Source organism: Geotrypetes seraphini, chromosome 15 (assembly GCF_902459505.1).
Source record: "Geotrypetes seraphini chromosome 15, aGeoSer1.1, whole genome shotgun sequence".
Lineage (NCBI taxonomy): Eukaryota > Metazoa > Chordata > Amphibia > Gymnophiona > Dermophiidae > Geotrypetes > Geotrypetes seraphini.
The window spans coordinates 59,330,393-59,358,046 of NC_047098.1; the positions used below are offsets into that span (position 1 = coordinate 59,330,393).

At 43.9% G+C, this 27,654-nt stretch overlaps 1 protein-coding gene across 6 annotated transcripts in view; it reads left to right on the top strand.

Moving 5' to 3' along the window:
- Nucleotides 1–19,606, top strand: part of AUTS2 (activator of transcription and developmental regulator AUTS2) — a 1,593,647-nt gene extending 1,574,041 nt beyond the window's left edge. For all 6 annotated transcript variants that reach the window (XM_033921209.1, XM_033921212.1, XM_033921211.1 and 3 more), the window contains 4 exons: nt 3,908–3,985; nt 6,297–6,380; nt 11,972–12,194; nt 17,927–19,606. In XM_033921209.1, the coding sequence (XP_033777100.1) occupies nt 3,908–3,985; nt 6,297–6,380; nt 11,972–12,194; nt 17,927–19,154 (1,613 nt within the window). In that variant the 3' untranslated portion in view covers nt 19,155–19,606. The remainder of the gene's footprint in view (nt 1–3,907; nt 3,986–6,296; nt 6,381–11,971; nt 12,195–17,926) is intronic.
- Nucleotides 19,607–27,654: the final 8,048 nt, after the last annotated feature.

Consider the following 27,654-nt stretch of genomic DNA (forward strand, 5'->3'; position numbering starts at 1 on the left):
GAGCAGCCGGAGCGCAGGAAATCACTCGGCGGTACGCTCCGACTGCTCTCTTCCTGCACTAAGTCGGGCCTTATCCAATCAGGAGCTGCTTTGGATAAGGCCCGACTTAATGCGGGAGAGGTGGTCGGAGCGTACCGCGAGTGATTTCCTGCGCTCGCGGCGCTCCGGCTGTGCTCTCCTGCCTCTCCAGCTGCCCTCTTCAGTCTCCCCCCGTGAAAAACCATATTCGTGGTTTTTCGAGATTCGCGGGGGTTCCTGGAACGGAACCCCCGCGAATATCGGGGGAAGTATTGTATATTATTTAAATCCAAAGAGAGAGGAAAGTATGAAAGGAAATTACAGCTCATTAAAGAGAAAAAGGTGGGTGTGACAAAGCCAGCAGCCATAATCCCTGGCCAGGTGAGGTACAGTAGGTATTTCCATTTTCCCACAGGCTCACAGTCTAAGGCAGGGATAGGGAACTCCGGTCCTCGAGAGACGTATTTCAGTCGGGTTTTCAGAATGGGTACAAGTGGATCGATTTCTCACTCCATCAAAAATGACAAAGACTAGGGGACACTCAAAGTTACAGGGAAATATTTTTAAATCCAAGAGGAGGAAATTTTTTCACTCAGAGAATAGTTAAGCTCTGGAACGCATTGCCAGAGGTTGTAGGAAGAGCGGATAGCGTAGCTAGTTTTAAGAAAGGTTTGGACAAGTTCCTGGAGGAAAAGTCCATAGTCTTGTTATTGAGAAAGACATGGGGGAAGCCACTGCTTACCCTGGATTGGTAGCATGGAATATTTATACTCCTTGGGTTTTAGCCAGGTACTAGTGACCTGGAATGGCCACCGTGAGAACGGGCTACAGGGCTTCATGGACCATTGGTCTGACCCAGTATGGCTGTTCCTATGTTCTTATGTGTACCAAGTATAGGACAGTCAAGCCATTGTAAAATCACTGATGAGGTTGGCTCTGAGGCATTGTGGAATGAGGCATTATGACATCACAATCTCAGCTCTGGAATGTTGCTCTCATTGGGGTTCCGGAATCTTGCTATTCTTTGAGATGCTGGAATGTTGCTACTCCTTGGGTTTTGGCCAGGTACTAGTGACCTGGATTGGCTACTGGGCTTGATGGACCATTGCTCTGACCCAGTAAGGCTATTCTTATGTTCTGCCCAAGTGTTGCCCTGGTTAACCAGCTGCTGCTCTAACCACTAGGCTTCTCCTCCACTAAGAACTTAATCGAACTTGAATTTTTATGACCTGCAATTGTTGTCCATTAAAAGACCAACCAATGTGACTTATAACAGCACAAAGGACATCATCAAATGCAAATCAAATGTAAATGCATAGGGCCTGATATTCAAAATGGAGGCTCCTGGCTATTTAAATCTCTTGTTTGGGGCTAACTGGGTATTTTCAGTGGCATTCAACCAGATAGTGCTTCTGAAAATGCCTGGTTAGCACCCAAGCCAAAACTGGCCATTTTGTAGGCATTATGGGGGAAAGAGTCAGCACTTAGCCAGTTAATGGCCAATATTTGACCCTTTACTATCAACAATAACCTTATAAATGCAGTCCTGTCTTTATGCGATTCTTCATAGCTGGTTAAATGCTGAAAATTGCATAAATGGCTATGTTTTTGTCGGCTCCATAATCCTGGAAATTCAGTGCCAGAGCCCGGACATAGCCCAGCATTTAATTTCCAGCTTTAACACCAGGGGCAGTCAGCAAAATGCTGATATTCACTCGCTGAATATCAGGCCCGTAATATTTTATTAAGAGTTACTGTTCTATGGGACAAAGAGTTACTGTTCTATGGGGGGGCCTCCTTATTTATTTATTCAATTTTCTATACCATTCTCCCAGGGGAGCTTGGAACGGTTTGAACCTGCAACCTTGTGGTGCTGAAGCTGTAGCTTTAACCACTGCACCACTCTAGGGATCTTTTCCAGATAAGCCCCGCCAAAAAGTTAACCCCCGCCACCCAAAAAAGATTATAAAAAAGAGGCACGATCTGTATAAAGTCCCCCCACGCCCCCCCCCCCCCGTCAGAGCCCTTAAAAAAATGGTCGACAGTTTATCTTATTTTTTATAATGTTAAGTTTCATATCCTCTTTTTTATAATCTTTTTTTGGGTGCTCCGACGGGGGGGCGTGGGGGGGAACCCCCCCACACTTTACTTTATACACATTGTGCCGCGTTGTGGGGGCGTTGTGCTGAGAACTTCACTGGTTAAGGTTGCGTGCGCTGGCAAAAGGTGGCGGGGCTTAACTTTCAGCGCATGCACTTTTTCCATTAGTGGCGGGGCTTATCTGGAAAAGATCCCACTCTAGAAATCAAAATGTAGTAAAAGTGAGCCAAGTAAAGGACAGTCAAGCCATTGTGACATCACTGATGAGGTTGACTCTTAGGCATTGGTGGAATGAGGCATTGTGACATCACTGATGAGGTTGGCTCTTAGGCATTGGTGGAATGAGGCATTGTGACATCACTGATGAGGTTGGCTCTTAGGCATTGGTGGAATGAGGCATTGTGACATCACTGATGAGGTTGGGTCTTAGGCATTGGTGGAATGAGGCATTGTGACATCACTGATGAGGTTGGCTCTTAGGCATTGGTGGAATGAGGCATTGTGACATCACTGATGAGGTTGGCTCTTAGGCATTGGTGGAATGAGGCATTATGATGTCACAATATTACCTCTGGTTATCAGAGGCTGAAACTTTTCATATTATTTATTCAATTTTCTATACCGTTCTCCTAGGGGAGCTCAGAGTGGTTTACGAAATTTATTCAGATACTCAAACATTTTTCCCTCACAATCTATCTAATGTGCCTGGGGCAGCGTGGGTTTGAACCTACAACCTCAGGGTGCTGAGGCTGTAACTTTAACCACTGCACTGCACTCATTTTTTCCCAAGTGAACATTTTGAGGATGGCTGCAGGGAACTACTGTATTGGTTGTTACCCAATAGAGCTGATAGCAGCCACAAAAATGGCAGCATTCAAGCACCCCAAGGACAAGTAGAGATGTCAAGGAGACTAGAGATATAAGCCTTGGATGTTTGATCTTTCCTGTTTAGTTTATTGATTTCTTTTTTAGCTATATTGTTTTATTTTGTCCACTGCCTTGATTTGGCCATGCCAAAAAAAAAAATCGTACGATTACAAGGACATAAGAGAGATCAACGCAACTCAGCAAAAATTGCGTTGGGTTCTCTGAGGAAGCCGTTCTGGCGAAACATGTCAGAACCCGTGCACTCTTCTCAGAACACTATTCAAGATAAGTGTTGCTCTTTAGGAGTTGATCAAAAAATGTCAATTTATTTCAGTATTTCAGTACTATCGAGCGCAGTGAAAGACTAACCCCCTCTTCTATGAAACCGCGCTAGCGTTTTTTTAGTGCAGAGAGCCGCGCTGAATGGCCCGCGCTGCTCCCGACGCTCGTTGAGTTCCTACGAGCGTCAGGAGCAGTGCGGGCCGTTCAGCTAGGCTCCCCGCACTAGAAACTGCTAGCGCAGTCTTGTAGAAGAGGGGCGTGTCCCCGGTTGTATTTTCTCTACCGTTGAGGTTCTGAGCACTTCATAGTAACTTGGTAGATTTTTTTTTTTTTCCACTGAGACATTTGGTGGTCTTTTTTTGCTAAAAATTCAGTTCTTATTTGTGGACAGCCTCATCTGTGTTACTATGTATTCTCATGTTCTATTACTAGAGAAGACTGCACATCCCGATCCTTCTCAGGATTTCTCCTTGCTGTGAATATGCCAGTTCTTGAATTTTCTGTTGCTTTAAATAAAATGGGTTTAAACCCTCAGAAAAATTACTATACTGTTGTTATTTGCTGTCGTCTGAGCTGATCTAATACAATTTCCTTGCAGCCACGTCTTTATGCATCTCATTTCTGCTGCTTTTATCTCTAGGTGCCGCACATGCTGCCAGTAACCCATTTGGACCCCCTCCCCACCATGGCAACTTCCTTAACCCGGCTGTTCATCTAGGTATGTTAAAATTAAAAAGCCTATCTTGTTGAAAGTTTTGTACCCTGCAGCCAAGTGATATGAAGAGCATCAACCTACATTCAGTATCCCCCCACCCCCACTCCTTTTACAAAACCATAGCCTGGTTTTTAGCACAAGCCACAGCGGTAACAGCTCCGACGCTCATAGAATTCCTATGAGCGTCGGAGCTGTTACCGTCACGGTTGGTGCTAAAAACCGCCCTATGGTTTTGTAAAAGGGGGATATAATAGCTAAACGCAGCCATCAATTTCAGCTTTAAACACCATCTACTATAATAAAATGCTAAGCGCGCATGCGCACTCTTACCGCCGTGTTCCCTGATCCCTGACCTGTAGCTCTGTGGTCGGCAGAGTGGAGCGGCGGCTGCCGGGAGGAGGGCTTTGCGGAGCGGTGCTGGCAGTGGCTGCTGGGAGGAGAGCTTCGAGCTGTTGAGGGTCGGGCACTACTCGCGTGAGGATCGCGGCCGGCTGTATCAAACTTCGCAGGCCGCACAGCACCTCAGTAGAACATTTCCTCTGACATACGCGATCGCGTCAATGGGAACGTACTTCTGAGGGGCAGAGCGGCCTACGAGGTTCACAAAAGCTGGCCGCGATGCTCACAATGCTGCATACTGGACCGGGGAAACAGGTAAGTGGTGCTGCTGAAACAGGGAAGAGGAACAGGGGGAGCAGGGACAAGTTGCTACTGGACCAGGGGAGCAGGGAAGAGGGACAGGAGGAGTAGGGAAGAGGTGCTACTGGACCGGGGGAACAAGGAAGAGGGACAGGGGGAGCAGGGAAGAGGTGCTACTGGACTGGGGGAACAAGGAAGAGGGACAGGGGGAGCAGGGAAGAGGTGCTACTAGACCGGGGGAGCAAGGAAGAGGGACAGGGGAAGCAGGGAAGAAGTGCTGCTGGACTGGGGGAGCAGGGAAGAGGGACAGGGGAAGCAGGGAAGAGGTGCTACTGGGCCGGGGGAGCAATGAAGAGGGACAGGGGGAGCAGGGAAGAGGTGCTGCTGGACAGGGAAGTGGAGTGGGGAGAGAAATGCTGCTGGCATGAAAAGTGGGCTCGGGCTGAACATAAGAAATGCCTCCGCTGGGTCAGACCCGAGGTCCATCGCGCCCAGCAGTCCGCTCACGCGGCGGCCCAACAGGTCCAGGACCTGTGCAGTAAATTTCTATCTATACCCCTCTATCCCCTTTTCCAGCAGGAATTTGTCCAAACCTTTCTTAAACCCCAGTACTGTACTCTGCCCTATAACTTCCTCTGGAATTGTATTCCAGGTGTCCACCACACGTTGTGTAAAGAAGAACTTCCTAGCATTAGTTTTGAATTTGCCTCCTTTCAACTTTTCCGAATGCCCTCTTGTTTTTTTATTTTCTGAAATTTTGAAGAATCTGTCCCTCTCTACTCTACTCTGGAACAGATGGGAGAAGGGGGCTGGTGGGGGGTAAAAATGGGTTTGGAGCTGGGCCTGAAAATAGGGGACATGTGAGGGAAAGAGGCTAAATCACTAGTTGCTTATAATAAACAGCATTATAATGCAAAGAGAAGCACAATATACCGTATTTTCACATAGATAACGCGCACCTGTGTAAAACGCGCACACGGGTATAGCGCGCGAAAAACACAAATTTATGTACAGAAATTTTTATATACCGCGCACACCCGTATACCGCGCATGCTGCCCGACTCTCCCATCGCCGCCTGACTCTCCTTTCGTCCGCCCCGACTCTCCTCTGGCCACCCCGACTCTCCTTTCGCCCGCCCCGACTCTCCTCTCCCCCTTGAAGTCCTGTCCCCACCCTGAAACCCGACTAGCCAGGTGGTCCCTGAGGACTGGGTTGAATACCATTGCTCTAAAGCACAGGTGTCAAAGTCGGTCCTCGAGGGCCACAATCCAGTCGGGTTTTCAGGATTTTTCCAATGAATATGTACTGAAAGCAGTGCATGCAAATAGATCTCATGCATATTCATTGCATTGGGGAAATCCTGAAAACCCGACTGGATTACAGCCCTCAAGGGGGGACTTTGACACCCCTGCCCTAAAGCCTTTGGGCTCAGGGCAACTGCCTTGCTCCCACCCCCCACCAACACAGGCTCTGATTAGCTGTAGAAAAAGGAAATGTCTTTAATCCCACACAATCCCAGAGCGAATGGAGCAGTATTTTTCTACCATTGACCGTAGTGAATATGATGCAACTTGTGTTCCTATCGAGGTGTGCAGTAATGCAGTTTCTAAAGGCACTCCTTTATTCCTACATCTTTTTGGCAACAATTTCTGTCACTTTGTCTTTGTTTTGTAGAACCCTTCAATCGGCCATCCACATTTCCCAGTCTTGCTTCAGTGAGCAGCAATGCCTTCGGAGGACTCGGAAACCCATCAGTTAGTGAGTGATTTATTTGCACTAGAATATCCAGTCTGTAAACCAAAAAAAGATTAAAGCTTTCTGTGGAAGTGGCTGTTAGTGTGGTTTGAATAGGCTCAGTTCTGCTTCATCAGAAGGAACAATGCAAACAAATCATCAGTCTTCCTCCACATCTCAACCATTGATCCCTACAAACTTCCAGTCTTAAGATTTACAAACTTTTACCACTTGAAAACGTAGTATTTGGTGAACAGAATTCAAACAGTGGCAATAAAATGATCAGATTTTATGTATTTTCTATGCATACTTTTCCATGCATACTTTTGCACAGTTCATGTTAAAAATCCATATAGGAGCTTCAGAGAGAATTACAACTCACCATTGTCCTTTGTGTGTAAAGTCTTGAGATACCATTCACTGGGAACTTAAGGTCCTTTGGGCTTGCCTCATACTGAGCACTGGAAGCCTAAGGTCCACTGGGCTTATCTCATATTGAGGCATAGGGGTAGGTAGCTGGAAAATTTATATTTTGTATCATTTCACGAGTTTTTATTTTGCTCATGTTGTTGTTACAGGAGCAATATCATTCTCCAATAATAGAGTGCATGCTCTGTAAAGAATGTACTCTGTTTAGAAAGAGGGTGCACTAGTTTTCTCAATAATGTATGCATACAAGCACTATTAGGTACATGAGTGGAGGCATGGCCTAGTGGTTAGAGCTACTGCTTCAGTACCCTGAGGTTTCAGGTTTGATCCTGGGCAAGACACAATAGTTGCTGTAAAAGACCAACTCTAAACACAGCAATTGGGACTCTGGGTTGCTTTCAGGTTGTTTCTTTAAAAACCTTGATTGAAATTCTTTTACTTAGGGCTGTTCAGTCTATGGGAACTTCTCATAAATTGTAAGAGTTCACCAGGGTCTATTTGCGCATGATAGCACCTTAGGGTGCCCGGCAGGAATAACCCACAACCATCCTTTGTGTCCAGCCCTGGGTGTGTTTTTTAAAATAAAATAAAAAAACCACTTCTAGTGACTTTGTGTAAAACAATTTATGGCAAGTCCTAAAACAATACCAAGTGCATAATTTTATGTGAGAGTTTGAAAAATTCTGCAATAATAATAAATCACTTCAAAAAGTCCCCATGTATCGTAAGCAAGGTCATATTCAAACAATCATCAAGTTTTGATAGTTTATCAAGAAAGGGGACTTATCTTTTTTTTTTTTTAATTAGGAATGATTATTTACTCTTTTCAACAGTTCTAGGACCAGAGACCAGAAAGCTAAGAAGCATAGTTAAGACAAATTCTAGCAAGTAGTTTGTCAGTCAATGCTTAACAAAAGGTGGGATCTGCTGCCAGAAAATGTGATCAAACCTAGTAATGTAGTTGAGTTTAAAAAGATTTAGATGAATTTCTAGAACACATATCCATTAACCATTATTTTGCTGGATAACATCCGGCGTCTCCACCCCTCACGTCTTGGAGGCAGCAATATGAAATAGGCTTTCCATTTCGGGGATCTAACAGGTACTTCAAAGTGATCTGCGTTGACCACTGTTGGAGAAAGGGTATTGGGTTTCAAACGACCACTGATCTGACCCGGCTTGACTCTTATGTTCTTATAGCAAAGGTATTAAAAGAATCAAGACTCTTGGTCAATCTCTGTCTTTTAAGTTTACTCAACTTTGGAACGACCTTCCACCTCGCTTAAGAAGTTCTGGTTCCCTTCCCTTTTTTCATAAGTCTCTGAAAACCATTCTGTTTTACTAAATATTTTGGAAACTAATCTTTCTTGATAATTCTCTATATGCCCTTATTGGCCTAATTTAATCATTGTAAACCGAGTCGAGCTTTCCTGGATTGAAGTCTCGGTATACAAATCTAAGCATTAGATTAGATTAGATTATTCCAAGTTCACATTCTTGCAAAGTCAAGCTGCACCACAAAAGACGCCGATAATTCCATTGAAGACTTGAATAATGCAAAGAAAAACTTCAACTATGCCAATGCACAAGAGAATGGACCAAAAGTCAATATTCCAAAGAATCACATTCTTAGGCTCCTTGCAAACGCTCCATAAAGTACAATTGTACAAATAAATATTCTCTGATCCTGAATGGGTAAATGTATTTTCCATCACCTATATCACAGAGGGCCATCAACCAAAGCAAAAGATGAAATGATCATACTTTATAGGGCTCCTGCAACACCCACTGCAGCAAAAATATTAACATCCTACATCTGTTAGCACAATGTCCTCCACATCCTGCAGTTATTATTATAGAAGATGCCAAGAACATCAACAATCCAGCTTCGAAAAAGCCATTGAAATACCAAAGAAAATCAGTTATCTCGTGCCGCTGTAGAGGGTGCTCAATGGACACATCCCCAATCAAATTGGGTTTAACCCCTGAAAAATAACACGTCTTGCGATACCACTTACGTGGTTTATGTGATTCAATGTATTTGTAACCAGTTATATGTAGGTAGCACAATTCGGGCGATTCGAGTCCGTCTGACAACACTGGAGCTACATGAAAACCGGAAGACAAAATGTTCCTATAGTGAGTCATGGGGTGGAAACCGGGCACCTGTTTGCAAATATGAGATGGTCAATCATTGAGCACATTTCTGTGACATTTCAAGGGAACAGGAGATCTTTTCTCTTTGCAAGGGAGCAGTATTGGATTTATACATTAAAATCTTATGCCCCATTTGGCATGAACGAAGGAATGGATTGGTTTACAGCAGGCAGTTTAAGATCATGACAGCCACTCCAATCCACGCCCCCTTGGCTCTTTGACAGACTTTGAGCTATGACGTAATTCCCTTCAGGAGTGCTTTCATTTACTGATGATGAGCTGGAGGCGGGGCTTAACAGCATTTCTCCTGAATATAAATCAAACTCACCTTCACTTCTACATGAACCACATTTATGAGGAGCAATATCTTACTTCTTATTTGGGTGAAGTGCTCCTGAGTTTGCCCCTGTGAAGAATACGAAACGGGGCTCTGTAGGGCGATTAGCTGAAGCACTCCCGTCAATGGACTTTAATGGAGTTGCATAACAGATGCAACATTTGCAGGCTTCATCAAGATAAGTCTCCTTTCTTGATAAACTATCAGAGCTTGATGATTGTTTGGATATGACCTTGCTCACGATACATGGGGACTTATTGAAGTAATTTATTATTGTTGTTGAATTTTTAAAACTCACATAAAATTATTCACTTGGCAGTGCGGGTATCGTTTTAGGACTTGCCAAAAATTGTTTTACACAAGTCACTAGTACTGTTTTATGATTTAATTTTTAAAAAACCACACTCAGGGCTGGATACAAAGGATGTTTGTGGATTATTCCTGCCAGGCACCCTAGGGTGCTATCATGTGCGAATAGACCCTGGTGAACTCTTACAATTTATGAGAAGTTCCCATAGACTGATTGAATAGCCCTAAGTAAAAGAATTTCAATCAAGGTTTTTTTTTAAGAAACAACCTGAAAGTAACCCAGAGTCCCAATTGCGAGTTGAGAGCTGATCTTTTCTTACAGCATTTACCAATTTGACCCCTCTCTTGAGTAGGCTAGATATTTCAAGTCACCATAGTTAAATTGTAAACCCACTGGGACAGATAGGGAAACACTTTTAGAGTACCTGATCACTATTTACTGTAAACCACTTACTGTATTTTTCGCTGCATAAGACGCACTGGACCATAAGACTCATCCACCTGTAGAGGAGGAAAAACCAAGAAAAAAAAATTTGGTTCAGAATTTTATTTCTTCTTGGTTTTTCCTCCTTTACACGTAGGTGCGTCTGGTGCTGGGAAGCCTGCAGCCCAAAACAACCTGCAGTCTAAAGCCCAAAGCCATCCGCAGTCCTCTACCAGCACCCCCTTTTTAAAGTGGTCTCCTCCTGGATATCTGCCTCTTTGCAGAGCTAAGCACAATGCTCACCTCCTCTGCATCTTTCTCTTCCTCACTGTGCCTCCTCTCTGGACTGATTCTCTTGCTTCCTGCCCACCATTCATGCCCGGATCACACTGCCCCTGGGGTCATGTCAAACAAGCCTTGAGCTTGGCAGGGGATTGTGTCCGGTTCTTTGGTTTCCTCTCTCCCGTCTCTCCATTTGGCTCATACTCCTTTGCGGTCCGCTCTGATTTCCTGTCCTCTGTGCCCTTTTCTGAATTCAGAGATACCAGATCTGCTCCAGCTCCTGGCCTTCTCCCTCTAGAAGAAATGCTGGTTCTCCGTCATGCTGTGATTCTTGTCGCCCAGCTCGTCGTCCATTGGCTCTCCACTTAGTCCTGTTGTCTCCTCGCCAGAATCTCCCACTAACAATTTAGTCCAATGTTTCCTGCAGCCACTGTGTCAACTTGGCCTTCAGCCCGCGGCAGTCTATGCCCCGACGCTGGAGCTCGGCCCGCAAATCGGCTACCTTTTAGCTTCCGGGTGTCCAGCGTGCTCATAACCACTGCCGGTTCCCCCTCAATGCATGCTGGCGCACTCACATACAAAAATTACAAATGCTGGAGGGGCAGGGAAGGTACACGTGCACCACTGCTATTAAATCACCCAATCACAGCCAATCGTGGCGCGGGAGCAGGCGTTGTGCATCACTCTGCAAAGAGGCAGCCGTCCAGCAGGAGACCACAATGGACCACCGCCACTTTAAAAAGGTACCGGGGGGAGTCATGCAGTGTATTAAGTTCCCTTTTGGGGGGGTGGAAAAGTGCATCTTATGGTCCGAAAAATACAGTAGATATATATATATAAACAGTATACAAATCACCTTCACATGCTCACTAATTTACACATGCATGATGTTCCACTATTGGGAAATAATCTGCCCTCCTTCCCAGTAGAGTGCATTAATTGCAAAAGGGCGAGTGCTATTATCGGCAAATGATAAAACACAGTATGTGTTTTATCTGCTCATTTTTGGTCGTTAATGACACACATCACCATGAGATATGTTGTTGACATAATCATTGCAAACGACAACCCATCTTTATTATTAAGGTGTACTAAGGGGGTTGCATGTACCATGAGGCCCAGCTACTTCAACATATTCCAAGCTCACATTAGCTGACTCTCTTATTTCTTTCATGATGAGTACCAATGTGGTGATCTTTTATTATGGAAGAAAGTTTGCACCTGAGCTCCTTTGAATTCTGATTGAAATTAAGAGCGCAGGTTTGATTTGGGATAACGGACGATGAACTATTTTAATTCCAGCACTTGGATGATGGTGCTCATTGATTCTATAGCACTTTCCCGACATGTGCTCTTGATCCGTCAATCATCTCTATTATTCACTTTTCATTGTACAGCTCTTAATATTATGTACTAACTTTTAAACAATCTTTTAAGGGGCTATGTGTTTGTGCATACGTGTAAGTGTGTCTGTCTGGGAGAGTAGTGAGGGTTAGGGGCGAAAGTACCTTTACAGTATTTACAAGTTATTTTTCTTATTCTTAATATTATTTCTTATTTCTCTTATTCTTAATTTTTTTGTTTTGTAATCCTCGCTACACTGTTTGGTAATGTGGCAGACAAAAAGTCCATTGGATCGGATTGTAAAACCTGTCATGTTTTTGACTACCATTTCAGCGCCCAACTCAATGTTCAGCCACAAAGATGGCCCCGGCATGCAAAGCTTTAGCAACCCTCATGAGCCCTGGAACCGATTGCACCGAACGCCTCCTTCATTCCCAACCCCTCCACCTTGGCTAAAACCAGGAGAGGCAGAGCGCAGTTCCTCTGTTGCTGCTCATGACAGAGACAGAGATGCAGATAAGCGAGACTCATCGCTTAGTAAAGATGACAAAGAAAGGTACAGATTTCACTTCAAGAATTTTCAAATAGAAGCCATACGTGGTCTGAGAAGTAACCTGTCCTAGAATGGAGTTATTTTGTGTCAGGATTTAGCTTTACAAGGGTGGCAAGATAGTTTCATGTGTAACAGGTAAGTTAGTCCTGGGAGAAGGGTATTCCAATTTTCTTTTATTATCATTCTTTTATGTAATAAGAGTTTCAAAAATGTTTTATATTATTATTTTAAAAGCCAAGTTTGAGCTAGGTGGTCTAATGGGGATAAAACGTTTTATATGCAGTAATTATAGTCGACTTAACCATCTAGAGTGCATTGGGCTGAGCATCAAAATAGAATTGATCAGAAGCACTTAACCAGACAATGCCATTGAATATCAATTCTAACTGTCTTTGCACTGTCCAGTTACTGCTGGGGCAATTCATAGATGGAGCTTGGGTGGAGCATTAACTGATTAGCAACGATATTTACATCCCTGATCCCCTCTCCCGTTCCCTCCCAAAGCCGGCCCCAGACCAGATACCCGCCCACCCCATCTGAGGCCCGTAAGTCTCCCAAGCCTAACATTTTTATCCCTCTTGATTTGGAGGGGTGTTTCAGGCAGGAGCAAAGGGCACACATTCCTGTCCACTGCTGTCACTTTCACAAAATGGCTACTGCAATCCCTAGCAGCAATCTTGTGGTCCTTATTTATACCATGAGGCTGCCAATAAAGATTGTAGAGGCAGTTTGAAAAGGAGCTGTGATGGGCAGGAGTGAATGGGTGTTGCTCTTGTTTATAGGACCCCACTAGACTACCAGGGATAAAAAGAAGCAGCCCTGAGGAGGTCCTGGTATGGGGCTATAACTGGTTTTGAAGGGAGGGGGACTGATCTGGGGCCTACAGGCTTCAGAGGGAGTGGGAGAGAGACCCGGTCTGGGGCTTGCTGGCTTTATGGGATAGAGAGATTGGCAGGGCTGTGGAGTCGGAGTCGAGGGGTCAGAAACAATTTTGGGTACCTGGAGTCGGAGTCATGGGTACCAGAAACTGAGGAGTCGAAGGATTTATCTACCGACTCCACAGCTCTAGAGATTGGGATTAAGAGTATTGGAGTGGGTGAAGGAATCTGCTTAGACATATGTGGGTCCCAGCTGATATTCAGCTGGGACCAACAAAAGGTGGGAAGTTATCAACACGGGTTAACGTTAAGATGGGTTATTTTAGCACAGGTCCAGTTTTATGCATTGAGACCCAGGTTGATTACTTCCTAATGTCTTATGCAGTTCCCAATTGAATATTGGCTGGGACTCATATGCTAAATTAGTACCCAGACATAGCCCAGCAATGAATATTCAGATTTATTTCTTCCTACAGGCTATCACAGACTGAATATTGAGTGGTAAATGTTTATTGGCAGCAGGCCATTTTGTTAATTTTTGTTTTCTGGGTTTTTTTTAAAGCAAAAGCATTCTGGGAATAATAAAAATGAGCCCCGGGGGTATGGATGTGGCTTTTGAGAAACTGAAAGAGATTCTGGAGAACAGATTAACCAAATATAGATAGTCTGTCACAGATGTATTCCATGCAGGCTGACCTCAAATGGGCCAATGCCACCCTGAGCATAAGAGAAGCAGATGCAGTCTGCTAGCCAGTTAGCATATGGGCTTAGCTATGACAAGCCCACGTCCTGGGGATGAAATAAAGCAAAGAGCAGAATAGACTTTCTAAGATTTTTGTTCACTTCTAGTAAAAGGCTAATGCTCTTTTGCAATCCATGGTGTACGTAGCATGTTCAGCGTTGGCTTGAGGAAAATGTTGGAAGAACAGTTGACTGATTCAACACCACTTTGGCAGGAACTTAATGTGTGCAGAACCGATATACTAAGACAGGAGTGTCAAAGTCCCTCCTCAAGGGCCGTAATCCAGTCGGGTTTTCAGGATTTCCCCAATGAATATGCATTGAAAGCAGTGCATGCACATAGATCTCATGCATATTCATTGGGGAAATCCTGAAAACCCGACTGGATTCCGGCCCTCGAGGACCGACTTTGACACCTGTGTACTAAGGCCTAACACAAGTGACTCTGTGGGCTCCTTTTACTAAGCTGCGATAGGGCTTTAATGCCCCCGCATGCTAGACCTTAACGCCAGCATTGAGCTGGCGTTAGTTCTAGCTGCGTAGCGTGCGGGGTAGCGCGCAGTAATTTCCTGCGTGCGCTAAAAACGCTAGCGCACCTTAATAAAAGGAGCCCTGTGTGTCAAACTGACCATGATAAAAAAAAAAAAAATAAGTCATAAGAACAATGGTCTATCTAGCCCCCAATCTTGTTTCCACAGTGGCCAATCTAGGTCGGAAGTCTTTACAGGGAGCTTTCATCGGTTAAGTCAGTACGTGCCGAGGCATTAATTAAAGTTGTTGTTGGCTACCAGAGCTCATGTGGGTCCCGGCCAATATTCAACCATGACCCGCATCAGACACTTATGTGGGCTCTGGCTGAACATCGACCAGGACCTGCATAAGGGGGCGCAACTGCTCTTTGATTTCCCCCTCCCTCTCACCCACCCCTAATGTGAAGCAGGGCCAACAGAGCCCGCCCTTGAAGGCCCTATAGAGTCTTGGTAATCTAGTGAGGTCCAACTCACCCCTATCATGACTCCTTTTACAAAATGGAGGTTACAAGTGATTTCCCTATTAACTATGGAATAAAACAGAGGTTAGTAACTGGGACTCCAGTGAAGGATTATCCTTCCAAAAATTGAAGGAGCTTTTTCTGGAACTCATTGACTCTGATACCTATGAGTACAATTTTTAAGTTTTATCCACCCTCCAAGACTTGTTAATGCTTCTTATTGTAAGTTGAGCTTTTCCACAATTCTCATTAAGTAGTGGAGTGGGGAGCAGAGAGGAAGAGGAGGGCTTTTGGGGGACTTTGATGTTGAAAGATGTTAAGTCATTTAAGCGTCGAATACTGCTTGTCTTCATGCTTATGTATAAGGGATATATTTTTCACCAGTCTAATGTTATGTCACCCACAAAAAAGTGTACACTAAAAAGACCCAACACTGCCACAAGAAGAAAGTGTTTGTTAAGTGGAGATCATGGTAAACAGTCTAAATTAACATCGGGACTACTTTTATAAAGAATTTGTATGACAGACATCTTAAGAGATCCCTGATGCAGTCCAAGAGCCGAAACACTGGCACTGTCAGGTCTTTTTAGTGAATAAAGAATCATCTGTCCCAGTGTGTACACTCTTTTGTGGGTATCGTCTTTTCTGTATATTTTGATCCCTTTTTAATGTTATGTAAAACATTATGGCTTTGAACATGATCTATTTGCATGTGAAATTTCAGTTAAAAATGATTTCAGCAGAAAGGGCTTAATTTATATGTGGATGTCAATAATATGTAGAAATTGCAGAGAGCTGGGCATGCCCTGGGCGGGTCAAAAATCTATATGTATATTCCCTATTTCATAGAGAGGATTCTTGAACAGTACCTAATATCTCCACATAGGGATTTACAGTAGCTCAATGGCATGTATAGATTTATAAAAAGTGTCATTTTGACTAGTTCTTTACAGGAGGGATTAAGGGAGGCATCCTTCTTAATCCCCCCATTGTTTATTTCTCCCTGCAAATTGAAAATAAATTAAGATAGTCCATGAAGATTGCAGCTTCTGTATTTAGTTAGCAGCATTCACACTTATAGGTTTGCAAAATGGCTGACATAATTTTATGAGAATCTTACATGTGTAAATTATGAAACACTAAGTTACACATGTCTGGGTTGCCACCTATACACGTACAGAAAGTTGCCAAGTTTCCTCCATGGATTTTTCCCATGAGTATTAGCGACTATTCCTGGTCAAGCTATTTAACCAGTCAGCAGCTGGCGAAATCACTTTGAATATCGGCCCCTATATGTATTCTATAGCAATCTGCATGTGAGCATTTTTATTCTCGTGTAAGTGATTGCGCATTATATATATATATACTAGTCATTAAGCCCGTTACATTAAAGGGTGCTAGAATATGTCTATCTATCTTTCTTTCTTTCTGTGTCTCTCCCTGCCCCTGTCTCTTTCTTCCTTTCTTTGTCTCTCTCCCTCCCACTGTCTGTCTTTCTTTCTGTCTGTTTCTCTTCCTGGCCCCCTTTGCCTGTCTGTGTTTCTTTCTTTCTGTTTCTCTCTCGTGCGCTGCCTGCCTATCTTTCTGTCTTGCTCCATGGCCCCCTTTTGTCTCCCCCCCAAAGCAAACCAATATTGCTCCCTGGCCCCCTTTCCCTTCCCCCCTCCCCCACTTCCCTGTGCAGCAACAGCAGCATTCCCCCTTCTGTGTAGCAGCAACAGCATTCCCCCCTTCCCTGTACAGCAGCATTCACCCGCACTTCCCTGTACAGCAGCAGCATTCCCTCCTTCCCTGTGCAGCAGCATTCCCCCTTTCCCTGTGTAGCAGCAGCATTCCCCCTCTTCCCTGTGCACCCACCCCTTGCCTGCTCCCCCTGTTCCCTTCCTTTTCCCTCCCCCGTCCAGCAGCATTCATTTCCTGCTCCCCCTGTGCATATGCCCCACAGAAATTTACTTGCTTCACAGAAAAGCGCTGCACCGCGCTGTTGCTGGCCTCGGTGTCTTCTGTACAGTGCGGCCAACCCTAGCGGATACAGGAAGTTGTGAGAAGGCGGGCCGCAGTGGAGAGGAGATGGTGATTCCAGTGGCAGCACAGCGCTTTTCATTTAAACGCTGTGAGCATGCGAGAGGGAGGAGGATGAAAAGTAGATGCCGGCAGGGGGGTTTGGAGGTCAGGGCGTGTGCGGCAAGCCGCCGCTCGCGCCTGAAGATTTTAAAAGGGCGCTTGGCGTTGGGAAGTTGGGGGCGCGTGCGGCAAGCCGTCGCTTGCGCCTGAAGATTTGAAAAGCGAGTATTTTTTTTTTTAAAGTTGAAAGACGCAGCGGTGGCTCTCTCATGATCCCCACCTGCGTCGGAAGTCCGATGCAGGCGGGGATCGTGAGAGTAGCCACCGCTGCGTCTTTGAAAGAACCGTAAGCCGCGCATGCGCACTTCCTATGTGTGCTACAGCTCACGGAAAACGGACGCACGCATAGGAAGTGCGCATGTGCGGCTTACCATTTTATTATATTATATATATATATATATATATGTATATATATATATATATACACATTGTGGGGCTGGTACTTTAGTAACCTTTAAAGGAAAGTAGGCACCTTTATAGAACTGCCCTCATATAGCCCAAGAATGGTGCTAGTCTCCTATTGATAAGACAGCACAAACGCTTCCTTCTGTCAAAATTTATTTATTTATTATTGCACTTATAGACCGCAAATCTAGAGTCTAAGGACTCCTTTTACTAAGGTGCGCTAGCGTTTTTAGCGCACGCAGGATATTACCGCACACTATGCGGCTAGAACTAACACCAGCTCAATGCTGGTGTTAAGGTCTAGTGTGCGCGCTATTCCGCACGTTAATAGCCCTCACCCAACTTAGTAAAAGGAGCCCTAAGTGGTTTTCTACCCCCCCAAAAAATCACAATATAAATTTGAATACAATAACATAAAACTTACTAATAAAACATAAAAACATTTTAAAAATATAATCATAAATTACTTATTAAACTAGAGTGCAGTTGTCAATCAGAAGATGTCTCCAAAAAAACACGCATCTCTACCCCGCTCTGTTGCTGGTCAATGGTTTGTTCCGATTCTAAGATATGTGTATTTTATTTCCTGTCTTTAGAGAAAGCGTTGAGAAGCGTCACTCCAGTCATCCCTCGCCAGCACCTGTCAGTGCGGTGAATATTTTGGGACACAGTCGCAGTGCAGCAGAACAAATCAGGAGTCACTTGAATACTGAGGTACGAGAGAAAGAAAAAATGAAAGAACGAGATGTTTCAGAGCCCTGGAAGGATGCTGCTATTGAGGAGCATAAAGCAAAGGACAACCACATTTCAGAAAAGGAAAGTCTGAGCCATGATGTCAGAGTAGTTGAAGAGACTAAGCAGTTATCTAGAGTATCTTCACCTTATGTTAGGCCTCCAGTATTAGAAATCACTAGACCTAACAGTACTTCCAACAGAGACGTGGACAGGAAAAGTGAGTCAGCATATGATAATCCGAAGAAAAACAATGATATCAAAGTGAAGGAAGAAAGAAAGGAGGACCATGATATAGTCCATGAAGTACCTCAGATACACAGGTCATCTGAACAGGCACCTCCAATATCTGCATCTAGTGTGCATACAGGTCCTTTATCGTCCATGCCAATGACTGTGGGTGTAAGTGGCATGCATCCCATGAACAGTATTGGTGGTTTGGACAGGACTCGTATGATGACACCCTTTATGGGTATAAGCCCAATCCCAGGTGGAGAACGTTTCCCTTACCCTTCTTTCCACTGGGATCCAATGAGGGATCCATTGCGAGATCCTTACAGGGGGCTAGACATTCATCGTAGAGACCCTCTGGCCAGAGATTTTTTGTTAAGAAGTGACCCACTCCATCGTCTAACAGCGCCACGATTATATGAAACTGAACGATCGTTCCGAGACAGGGAACCACATGATTATAATCACCATCATCCTCATCATCTTTCTGTCGACCCAAGGAGGGAACACGAGAGAGCTAGCCATTTGGATGAGAGAGAAAGGTTACACATGCTTCGAGAGGACTATGAGCATGCCCGCCTGCACTCTATTCATCCAGCTGCCTTGGATGGGCATCTCCCTCACCCAAGTTTAATGACCCCTGGCCTTCCCAGCATGCACTATCCCAGGGTCAGCCCTCCAACAGGACATCAAAATGGACTTCTCAATAAAACTCCTCCCACCGCAGCTTTGAGTGCCCCTCCACCTCTTATTTCTACTCTTAGTGGTCGCCCTGGATCTCCCAGAAGGACTACTCCTCTCTCCACAGAGATAAGAGATAGGCCTCCATCTCACACCCTCAAAGACATTGAAGCTCGATAAAATGAAAAGTTGAGAATGAAGATAATAAAGACATTGTAAAAATAAAAAAATCAAAACGCACTCTGGACGGACTTTGTAAAAATGTATAGAACTGAGTAAAAGATTTTGAAATGATTTTTTGTATATTATCTGTTTAAAATTTCCAGAAATTTTCTCCAAGTTACATGTTCCCTGTGTCTTTGACAAGATTTTATTTCTAACTTAAAAACACTTGACTTGAACAGGCAAAAAGGCTTAAGAAGTTGTTTGTCTGCAACAATTTGATTTTTTTTTTTTTTTTTAAATGGACATTTTCAAATTTAATGGGTTGAAGGCCTTGTAGATATGTACAAATGACTGCTTCATTGGCAATGGTTCATATATGCAAAAGGGTAAGATGAAAGCTTTACTTTGTACAAAAATGTAAAAAGATGAATTAAGTAACCTAATACATTAATACTTCTTAAACTGTGCTCTTTACAAATGTACTATTGATTAACACAGTTTGCTTTTGCTGTGTTACATTTATTGTTTTAGACAGTGAAACCCCTTCAACTATGCAATTAACGTTCAGGCTTTTCACAAAAGCCTGCATAAATGAAAGGAGCCTTTTCAACACACGTACAAAATAAGTGAAGTCATATTTTCCCTGACAAACTCTTATGTATCTGTTTCTTTTAACTCTTTTGAGAGGGTAAGTTTAAATGACGTAACTATTTGCTAGAACACTCCATTGAAGGTGCATTTCTTTGGTCTTCTGTAGAGGGAAGAACCAATAAGCCCAATAGAAAACAGCTCCCATTCAAAGAACTTACTGATAGACAGACTCAAGAAAAAGTTACATCAAACAATCATCTTTTCTCACAAATACTGTAATTCAGACAAGAGTAATAAGAATTTGGCTATGTTTTGAAAAATGGATTGAAAGGACCATTCACACTAAGGGGGCCTTTTACTAACGTGTGGTAAGATTTTGCAGTTACTGTGTGATAATTACTTTGTCACATATTAATTGCAGAGTAGAGAATGACACGGGTACAAATTTTTTCCCGTCCAGGCGGGATCTCATTGTTCCGTCCCAGCAAGTTCTTTTCCTGTCCCTGCCCCGTTCCTGCAAGCTCCGTCCTCATCTGCACAAGCCTCAAACACTTAAAAATCATAAGTAGCAACATTCTAGAGCTCAGATTGTGATGTCATAATGCCTCATTCCACCAATGCCTAAGCTCCGTCCTCATCTGCACAAGCCTCGAACGCTTTAAAACCTTAAGTAGCAACATTCTAGAGCTCAGATTGTGATGTCATAATGCCTCATTCCACCAATGCCTAAGCTCCGTCCTCATCTGCACAAGCCTCAAACGCTTTAAAACCATAAGTAGTAACATTCTAGAGCTCAGATGGTGATGTCGTAATGCCTCATTCCACCAATGCCTAAGCTCCGTCCTCATCTGCACAAGCCTCGAACACTTTAAAACCATAAGTAGCAACATTCTAGAGCTCAGATTGTGATGTCATAATGCCTCATTCCACCAATGCCTAAGCTCCGTCCTCATCTGCACAAGCCTCGAACACTTTAAAACCATAAGTAGCAACATTCTAGAGCTCAGATTGTGATGTCATAATGCCTCATTCCACCAATGCCTAAGCTCCGTCCTCATCTGCACAAGCCTCGAACACTTTAAAACCATAAGTAGCAACATTCTAGAGCTCAGATTGTGATGTCATAATGCCTCATTCCACCAATGCCTAAGCTCCGTCCTCATCTGCACAAGCCTCGAACACTTTAAAACCATAAGTAGCAACATTCTAGAGCTCAGATTGTGATGTCATAATGCCTCATTCCACCAATGCCTAAGCTCCGTCCTCATCTGCACAAGCCTCGAACACTTTAAAACCATTAGTAGCAACATTCTAGAGCTCAGATTGTGATGTCATAATGCCTCATTCCACCAATGCCTAAGCTCCGTCCTCATCTGCACAAGCCTCAAACACTTAAAAATCATAAGTGTTCGAGGTTTGTGCGGTTAAGGCTGAGCTTACAGGAATGGGACAGGGACAGGTAAGGAACTCGTGGGGACGGGGACATTGAGTTCCTGCTGAGATGGGGGAAAATTTGTCCCCTTGTCATTCTCTACTTGTGTTAACTGTTGGGAGAATTTTCAATTTCTAGCCTCTGCCCATGTGGTTAATGTAGAGAAATGATAATTTACCGTATTTTCACGCATATAACGCGCGCGTTATACGTGTTTTTACAAACCGTGCATAACCTTGCGCGATATACGCGTGAGCGCGGTATATAAAAATTTTTTTACATAGTTCCCACCTCGCTCGACGCCCGATTCATCATCCGGAAGGACCGCTCGCACCCCCACTGCTCGCACTCCCACCCGAAGAACCGCTCGCACCCCCACAGTCTCTCCCCCTCCCCCATGGAGAAGCTGTCTACCTTGTTTCCGGATGCCAGTGAGCCCAGCTGTTTCCTCTGCCGGCGGTCCTGCCCCTTCTCTGAGCCCTGCTGCACTGCTTCCTCTTCCGGCGGTCCCGCCCTTTCTCTGACGTCAGAGAAAGGGCGGGACCGCCGGAAGAGGAAGCAGCGTAGCGCAGGGCTCAGAGAAGGGGCAGCCAGAGGAGAGTCGGGGCAGCGAACGGAGAGTCAGGGCAGCCAGAGGAGAGTCGGGGCGGCATGCGCGGTATACCCGTGAGCGCGGTATCTAAAAATTTCTTTACATAAATTTGTGTTTTCCGCGCACTATACCCGTGTGCGCGTTTTACACGGGTGCGCGTTATCTACGTGAAAATACGGTACATGTGTCTGCTAAACGGAAAGTAATGCAGATTCACGCGAAGACAGATTTTAGGAACTGTGACATCCAGGTCGGGACATGCACAATTCTGGTAGTATTTTAGAAAAGGGTGTGCATGCAGGAAGGACTATTAATGTGCTGGGTATATATGGCAGAAGAATCCATTTTGCATTTGTCATTGTTTAAAACACCAACAGTAGCACATCTAAGGGAAAAATGATTCATGCAGGCTGATAAGATGGGTTATTTTACTGTTAGCCTAGGTTATTAATAACTAGGGAGAGATATTCAGAGCAGTTTAACTGTGCAGGAGAAGCTCCGGGTAGTCCCGGGGGAGGAGTTGGCACTTAACCACCTAAAGTAACTAGACAAATTGGATAGCATAAAACTTTAGTCCTATTTTTGCGATCCTTTTACCAGGTCATTCCTGCCTTCTAAGGCCATTTTTCCACAGTGGTAAAATGTCTTGAGCTTTCTATTTTCAGTATTAACGTGTGAGCCCCTACTGTCGCTGTCGTTTTGGAAGTAAAGGGCCTGATTCTGCAAACGCACGCCCTGATGGTAGGCAGTAGTAGGCGTCCTACCAGCGGTCTCAGCCAATCAGGATGCACTTTTTTTTTTTTTTTTTAACATAAAGGAAGGATGTCTACATTGTAGGTGTGTGTCGCATGTCTATGGAAATGCATTGGGATGCTTAAGCATGCCTATGGCAGGGTGTGGACATGGTTTAGCCTGGAAGTGGCCTTGGGCACGCTTAAGCGTTCCTATGCTTCTCCGTAGGTATGAGACCTACTTCTTAAATGTAGGCTTGCAAAATGCAATTCTCTTTAGGACGCCGGTGCGTGATGGACACGCGACTGGCGGCCACCTCATAGGTATCTGCCGAGATCAACGTCCTAAAGAGAATCAAGCCCTAAGAGCTCACTCATTAACCACACGCTAATCAATTAGCATAGAACATGCCCACTCTCCACCCCTGTCAAACCCACCTCAATGCTAAAAATTAAATGTTATTTTGTAGCTCGTGGGTTGCACGTGCACATCCAAAAATTACCACAGGACACCTCAGCACACCCTGTGGTAAGGCATTTTTCCTACAGCTTAGTAAAAAGACCCCTTTATCTGGTTTCACTTAGGCATTTACGTGCTGAGTCTTACACTTAACTGCATAAGCGATAGCCAGCTGAATATATTGGATATTCAATGCTGGACATGGCCTGGCATTATCTGGGCCTAACCATAAGCAGCTAAAAAAAAAAAAAAAATGCTGGCCAGTGCCACATGAATATTTACCGCTAGGTCTCATTGCATGAAATGGGACCTGTACTGAAATAGAAAATTTCACCACAGTTCATTCTGTCATATGATAGCCAGCTTTGATAACTTCCCCCTAAATGGCGGCACTTATGCATGTATGTTGATAATTTTAGAGCATAAATGTGTATGCTTGCTATTTTAGAGACCTACTCATCTGTCTGTGCCCAATTAGGCCCACAGCCCACAATCATTTGGCGTAATTTCAATGGTGAGGAGGGAGATATAGAGGGGGATTAATTGGACAACCCCCAAATCCTCCTGTAGAGCACTACCCGTAACAAGCACTTTGCCGAAACCTAGACATGCCCCGAAACACGTGTAAATGCTAACATTGATCATGGTACATATAGATATACATTCCCCAGGCTATGTGCAATTATTTGCAATTTCCATATGCAAATCCCAGCTTTCTAAAATTGAGTTTTCTACGCTTATTTGATATACATACGTAGATGACAGTAGCTTTACCTTCAAATCACAAATAAAACTTCAAAATGAACCACCTTAACGTCACCTATTGAGACTAACCAGTGTTAAATTAGTATATGTTAACTGCAAGTGTAGTTCATACCTGTTCTCCACTAGAGAATGGCATGGTGACAAAATTCGTCACCGTTCCCATCCCCGCGGATAACCACAGGAAACCATCCTATATCATTCTTTAGTATCTATCTCAACCTCAGTCCTTCTACACCAGCATTCTTCAATGCAAGGCTTGAGGGTCAGTGGCTGTGTCCATTCATACTCTGATTCTTCCCTCTCTCCTTAAAGAATGACATGGAGATGGTTTCCTGCGGTGATGGAATTTTGTCACAATGTCATTCTCTATTCTCCACCCCATTCCACTCTTGGGAATTAGTGTGTACCGAGCATCAAGAGTTAGCATATCTTAATCCTACATTAAGGGGAAAATCCTAAAACTGACGCCTAAGTTAATTGAAGAATGCAGTTAGAAATGGCAAAAACTGGCACGATTGAAGCGCCTACTAGCAGCTAAATAAAAGGCACTGGAATCACGCCTACGTAAGCGCTTTAGGCTGCAAAATGCCAAAGTAGGCTTGGCCAACGTCGGAAGTGGTGTTAGGCAGCCTGAAGTTCCTACATAGGCACGATTCACGCAAAGATAGGCATCGGAAATGTAAGCCCGGAAAATCCCAGCCTACATTTCTGGCGCCTGTCTTTCCCATAGGTGAAATTCTGAAACCGGTGCCAAGGCATAATTAATCTGTGGCCACTTTTAAGATGGCCGCCGCTATCGGCTCTGGTTAAGGAATCCGGCCCTAAATGTTTTGTGCACTTTAGTGAAAGGCTCCTTAGGAGCCTTTTTTTGATGATGATAAAGTAAATAACCACTAAAAGAAGGTTTCTGTTTCTCAGATGAGGGCGTAAGCTATAGTCATTACGGAAGACATACAGGAGGTAATTTCATAACTGGTTGCCTATGTGTAAAGGCCACATAGGCACTTATTTGTAGCCTATTTTAACACTTCTATGTCTTTATAAAATACTGGAAGTAAACTGACAGAAAACATGGCTAAATTAAAGCGTTGAGCATTTATGCCTGCTCAAGAGTAGATGGAAATATGTGTGCACAAATTTTGTGTACACTTCTCCCTCCGTATTCGCTGTGATAGGGGATTAACAGAACCGCAAATACAGAAAAACCGCAAATAACTTTTTCATATGTTATTCGCTGTTTTCTATTAAAAACCATTGTTGTTCTCCCTGGAAAAGCGGAGACTTAGAGGAGACATGATAGAAACCTTCAAGATCCTGAAGGGTATAGAAAAGGTAGACAGGGACAGATTTTTCAGATTACGGGGAACCACAAGTACAAGGGGGCACTCGGAAAAATTAAAAGGAGACAGGTTTAAAACAAATGCCAGAAAGTTCTTTTTCACCCAGAGGGTGGTGGACACATGGAACGCGCTTCCGGAGGCTGTGATAGGCCGGAGCACGTTACAAGGCTTCAAAGAAGGTTTGGATAGGTTCCTAGAGGATAAAGGAATTGAAGGGTACAGATAAGAGTAGCGGTAGGTTATAGGGATAGTCTGGGACCATTGCTCAGGCAATGGGCCTGATGGGCCGCCGCGGGAGCGGACCGCTGGGCGAGATGGACCTCTGGTCTGCCTCAGCGGAGGCAACTTCTTATGTTCTTATATGGTGAAACCGCGAATAACATAATGGGGGACCTGGCCTGTTCCTGAAGGAGAGGCAAAACATGGTAAAGAAAGTGCTAGGAATCAGCGATTTTCTCTGTAAACACTTGGAATCAGCGATTTCTCTATGCAAGCTGATGTAATTTGGGGGTAGGAGCCAGCAAGCTAAAAACCGTGAATAATCGAAACCGCGAATGCTGAAACCGCAAATACGGAGGGAGAAGTGTACATTTTAAAATATACTACTCGGGCACCACCTTAACCCCGCCCCAGTACATGCCTGCGCAGGGGGTCACAAACCCATATGTGCCTTCATGACATTGTGCATACTTTTAAGCACATAACCCCTAGAGCAGGAGCGTCTAAACCTTGCCAGGTCAGGTTTTCAGGATTTTCCCAATGAAGACGCACGAGTTCTATTTGCATACAATGGAAGCAGTGCATGCAAATAGATCTCATGCAGATTCATTGGGGAAATCTTGAAAATCCGACTGGATTGCGGCCCTCAAGATCTGACATTGGACAACCCTGCCCTAGAGGGATTTTGTTTCAGCCTTTCTACACATGAAAATTCCTTTATAAAATTACCTCCGACGGAAATAAGTTAATGTTAAGACATTTTTTCAAACTTTAAGGCCTTTCTCCCCTACTAGCCTTTATTTTTTTTGTTTCATGATCACCAGGAGAGAAATTTAAAAAAACTGAAAGTGATCTTGAAAGTTTGCCCAGATAGTTAAAAAAACAGTTCATGTCCTCAAAACGCAATTTCGTATTTTACTGGGGCACCTCATCTCCATGCTTGGAGAGAATATGACTTTATCTGAAAAAGTATCATAAACGCTTGGTCTACTGGTTGTAAAATATATGTATTTAAATAAAAATAGTTCCATTGATCTTCTAGTGTATTGAAAGTGCTATCTGAAGTTGTTATCCTGTTTTGGCAGAAGAACAAAAAAAAAAAATTAAGTCTAACGACAAGACAGTTGTTTCTAATGAGCAGAGATCTATTTTAGTAGTCAACTGAAGGTTTAGTTGTGAGCTTCAGATTTTGTGAATTCCAGATGTTGTGCGGTGTTTTTTTTTATTAAGGAACGGGGAAAAAAAACAAAAAACCTTCTCCAGAACAATATGTACACTGAGACAGTAGTAGTAGCTTTCAGTATTGTAAAGAAATTGTTATAAACAACCCTTTTTTTGCTGTTTATGCTCTAAATGTACTAAATTCCTTTCTAGATCCTATGTAAAATAGGGGGGGGAGGGGACCCAAAAAGTGAAGCGGCTCAGACTCTTCAGCATGTTCCTCATCAGCGAAGACTTGTGTAATGTAAATTGTGCCATGTTATTAAAAAATGTGAACTAACTTTTCAGATGCTTCTCTTTGTGTCGAATGCCCGTTATTGCAAGGACCTCACTAAACTCATCCCTCTGAAAGCAAAACCTGCAATTAGAGAATGATATGGGGACAAATTTTTCCTCGGGAACTCGTGTCCCGTCCCCGTGAGTTCTTTTCCTGTCCCTGCAAGCTCTGTCCTCATCTGCACAAGCCTCAAACACTTTAAAACCATAAGTAGCAACATTCTAGAGCTCAAATTGTGATGTCATAATGCCTCATTCCACCAATGCTAAGCTCCGTCCTCATCTGCACAAGCCTCAAACACTTTAACATTCTAGAGCTCAGATTGTGATGTCATAATGTCTCATTCCACCAATGCTAAGCTCCGTCCTCATCCGCACAAGCCTCAAACGCTTTAAAACCATAAGTAGTAACATTCTAGAGCTCAGATTGTGATGTCATAATGCCTCATTCCACCAATGCTTGAGCTCTGTCCTCATCTGCACAAGCCTCAAACACTTTAACATTCTAGAGCTCAGATTGTGATGTCATAATGCCTCATTCCACCAATGCTTGAGCTCCGTCCTCATCTGCGCAAGCCTCAAACACTTTAAAATCATAAGTAGCAACATTCTAGAGCTCAGATTGTGATGTCATAATGCCTCATTCCACCAATGCCTAAGCTCCGTCCTCATCTGCACAAGCCTCAAACACTTTAAAACCATAAGTAGCAACATTCTAGAGCTCAGATTGTGATGTCGTAATGCCTCATTCCACCAATGCCTAAGCTCCGTCCTCATCCACACAAGCCTCAAACACTTAAAAATCATAAGTGTTCAAGGCTTGTACAGTTAAGGCAGAGCATACAGGAATGGGGCAGGGACAGGGACAAAACTTGCTCCAGAAGCATT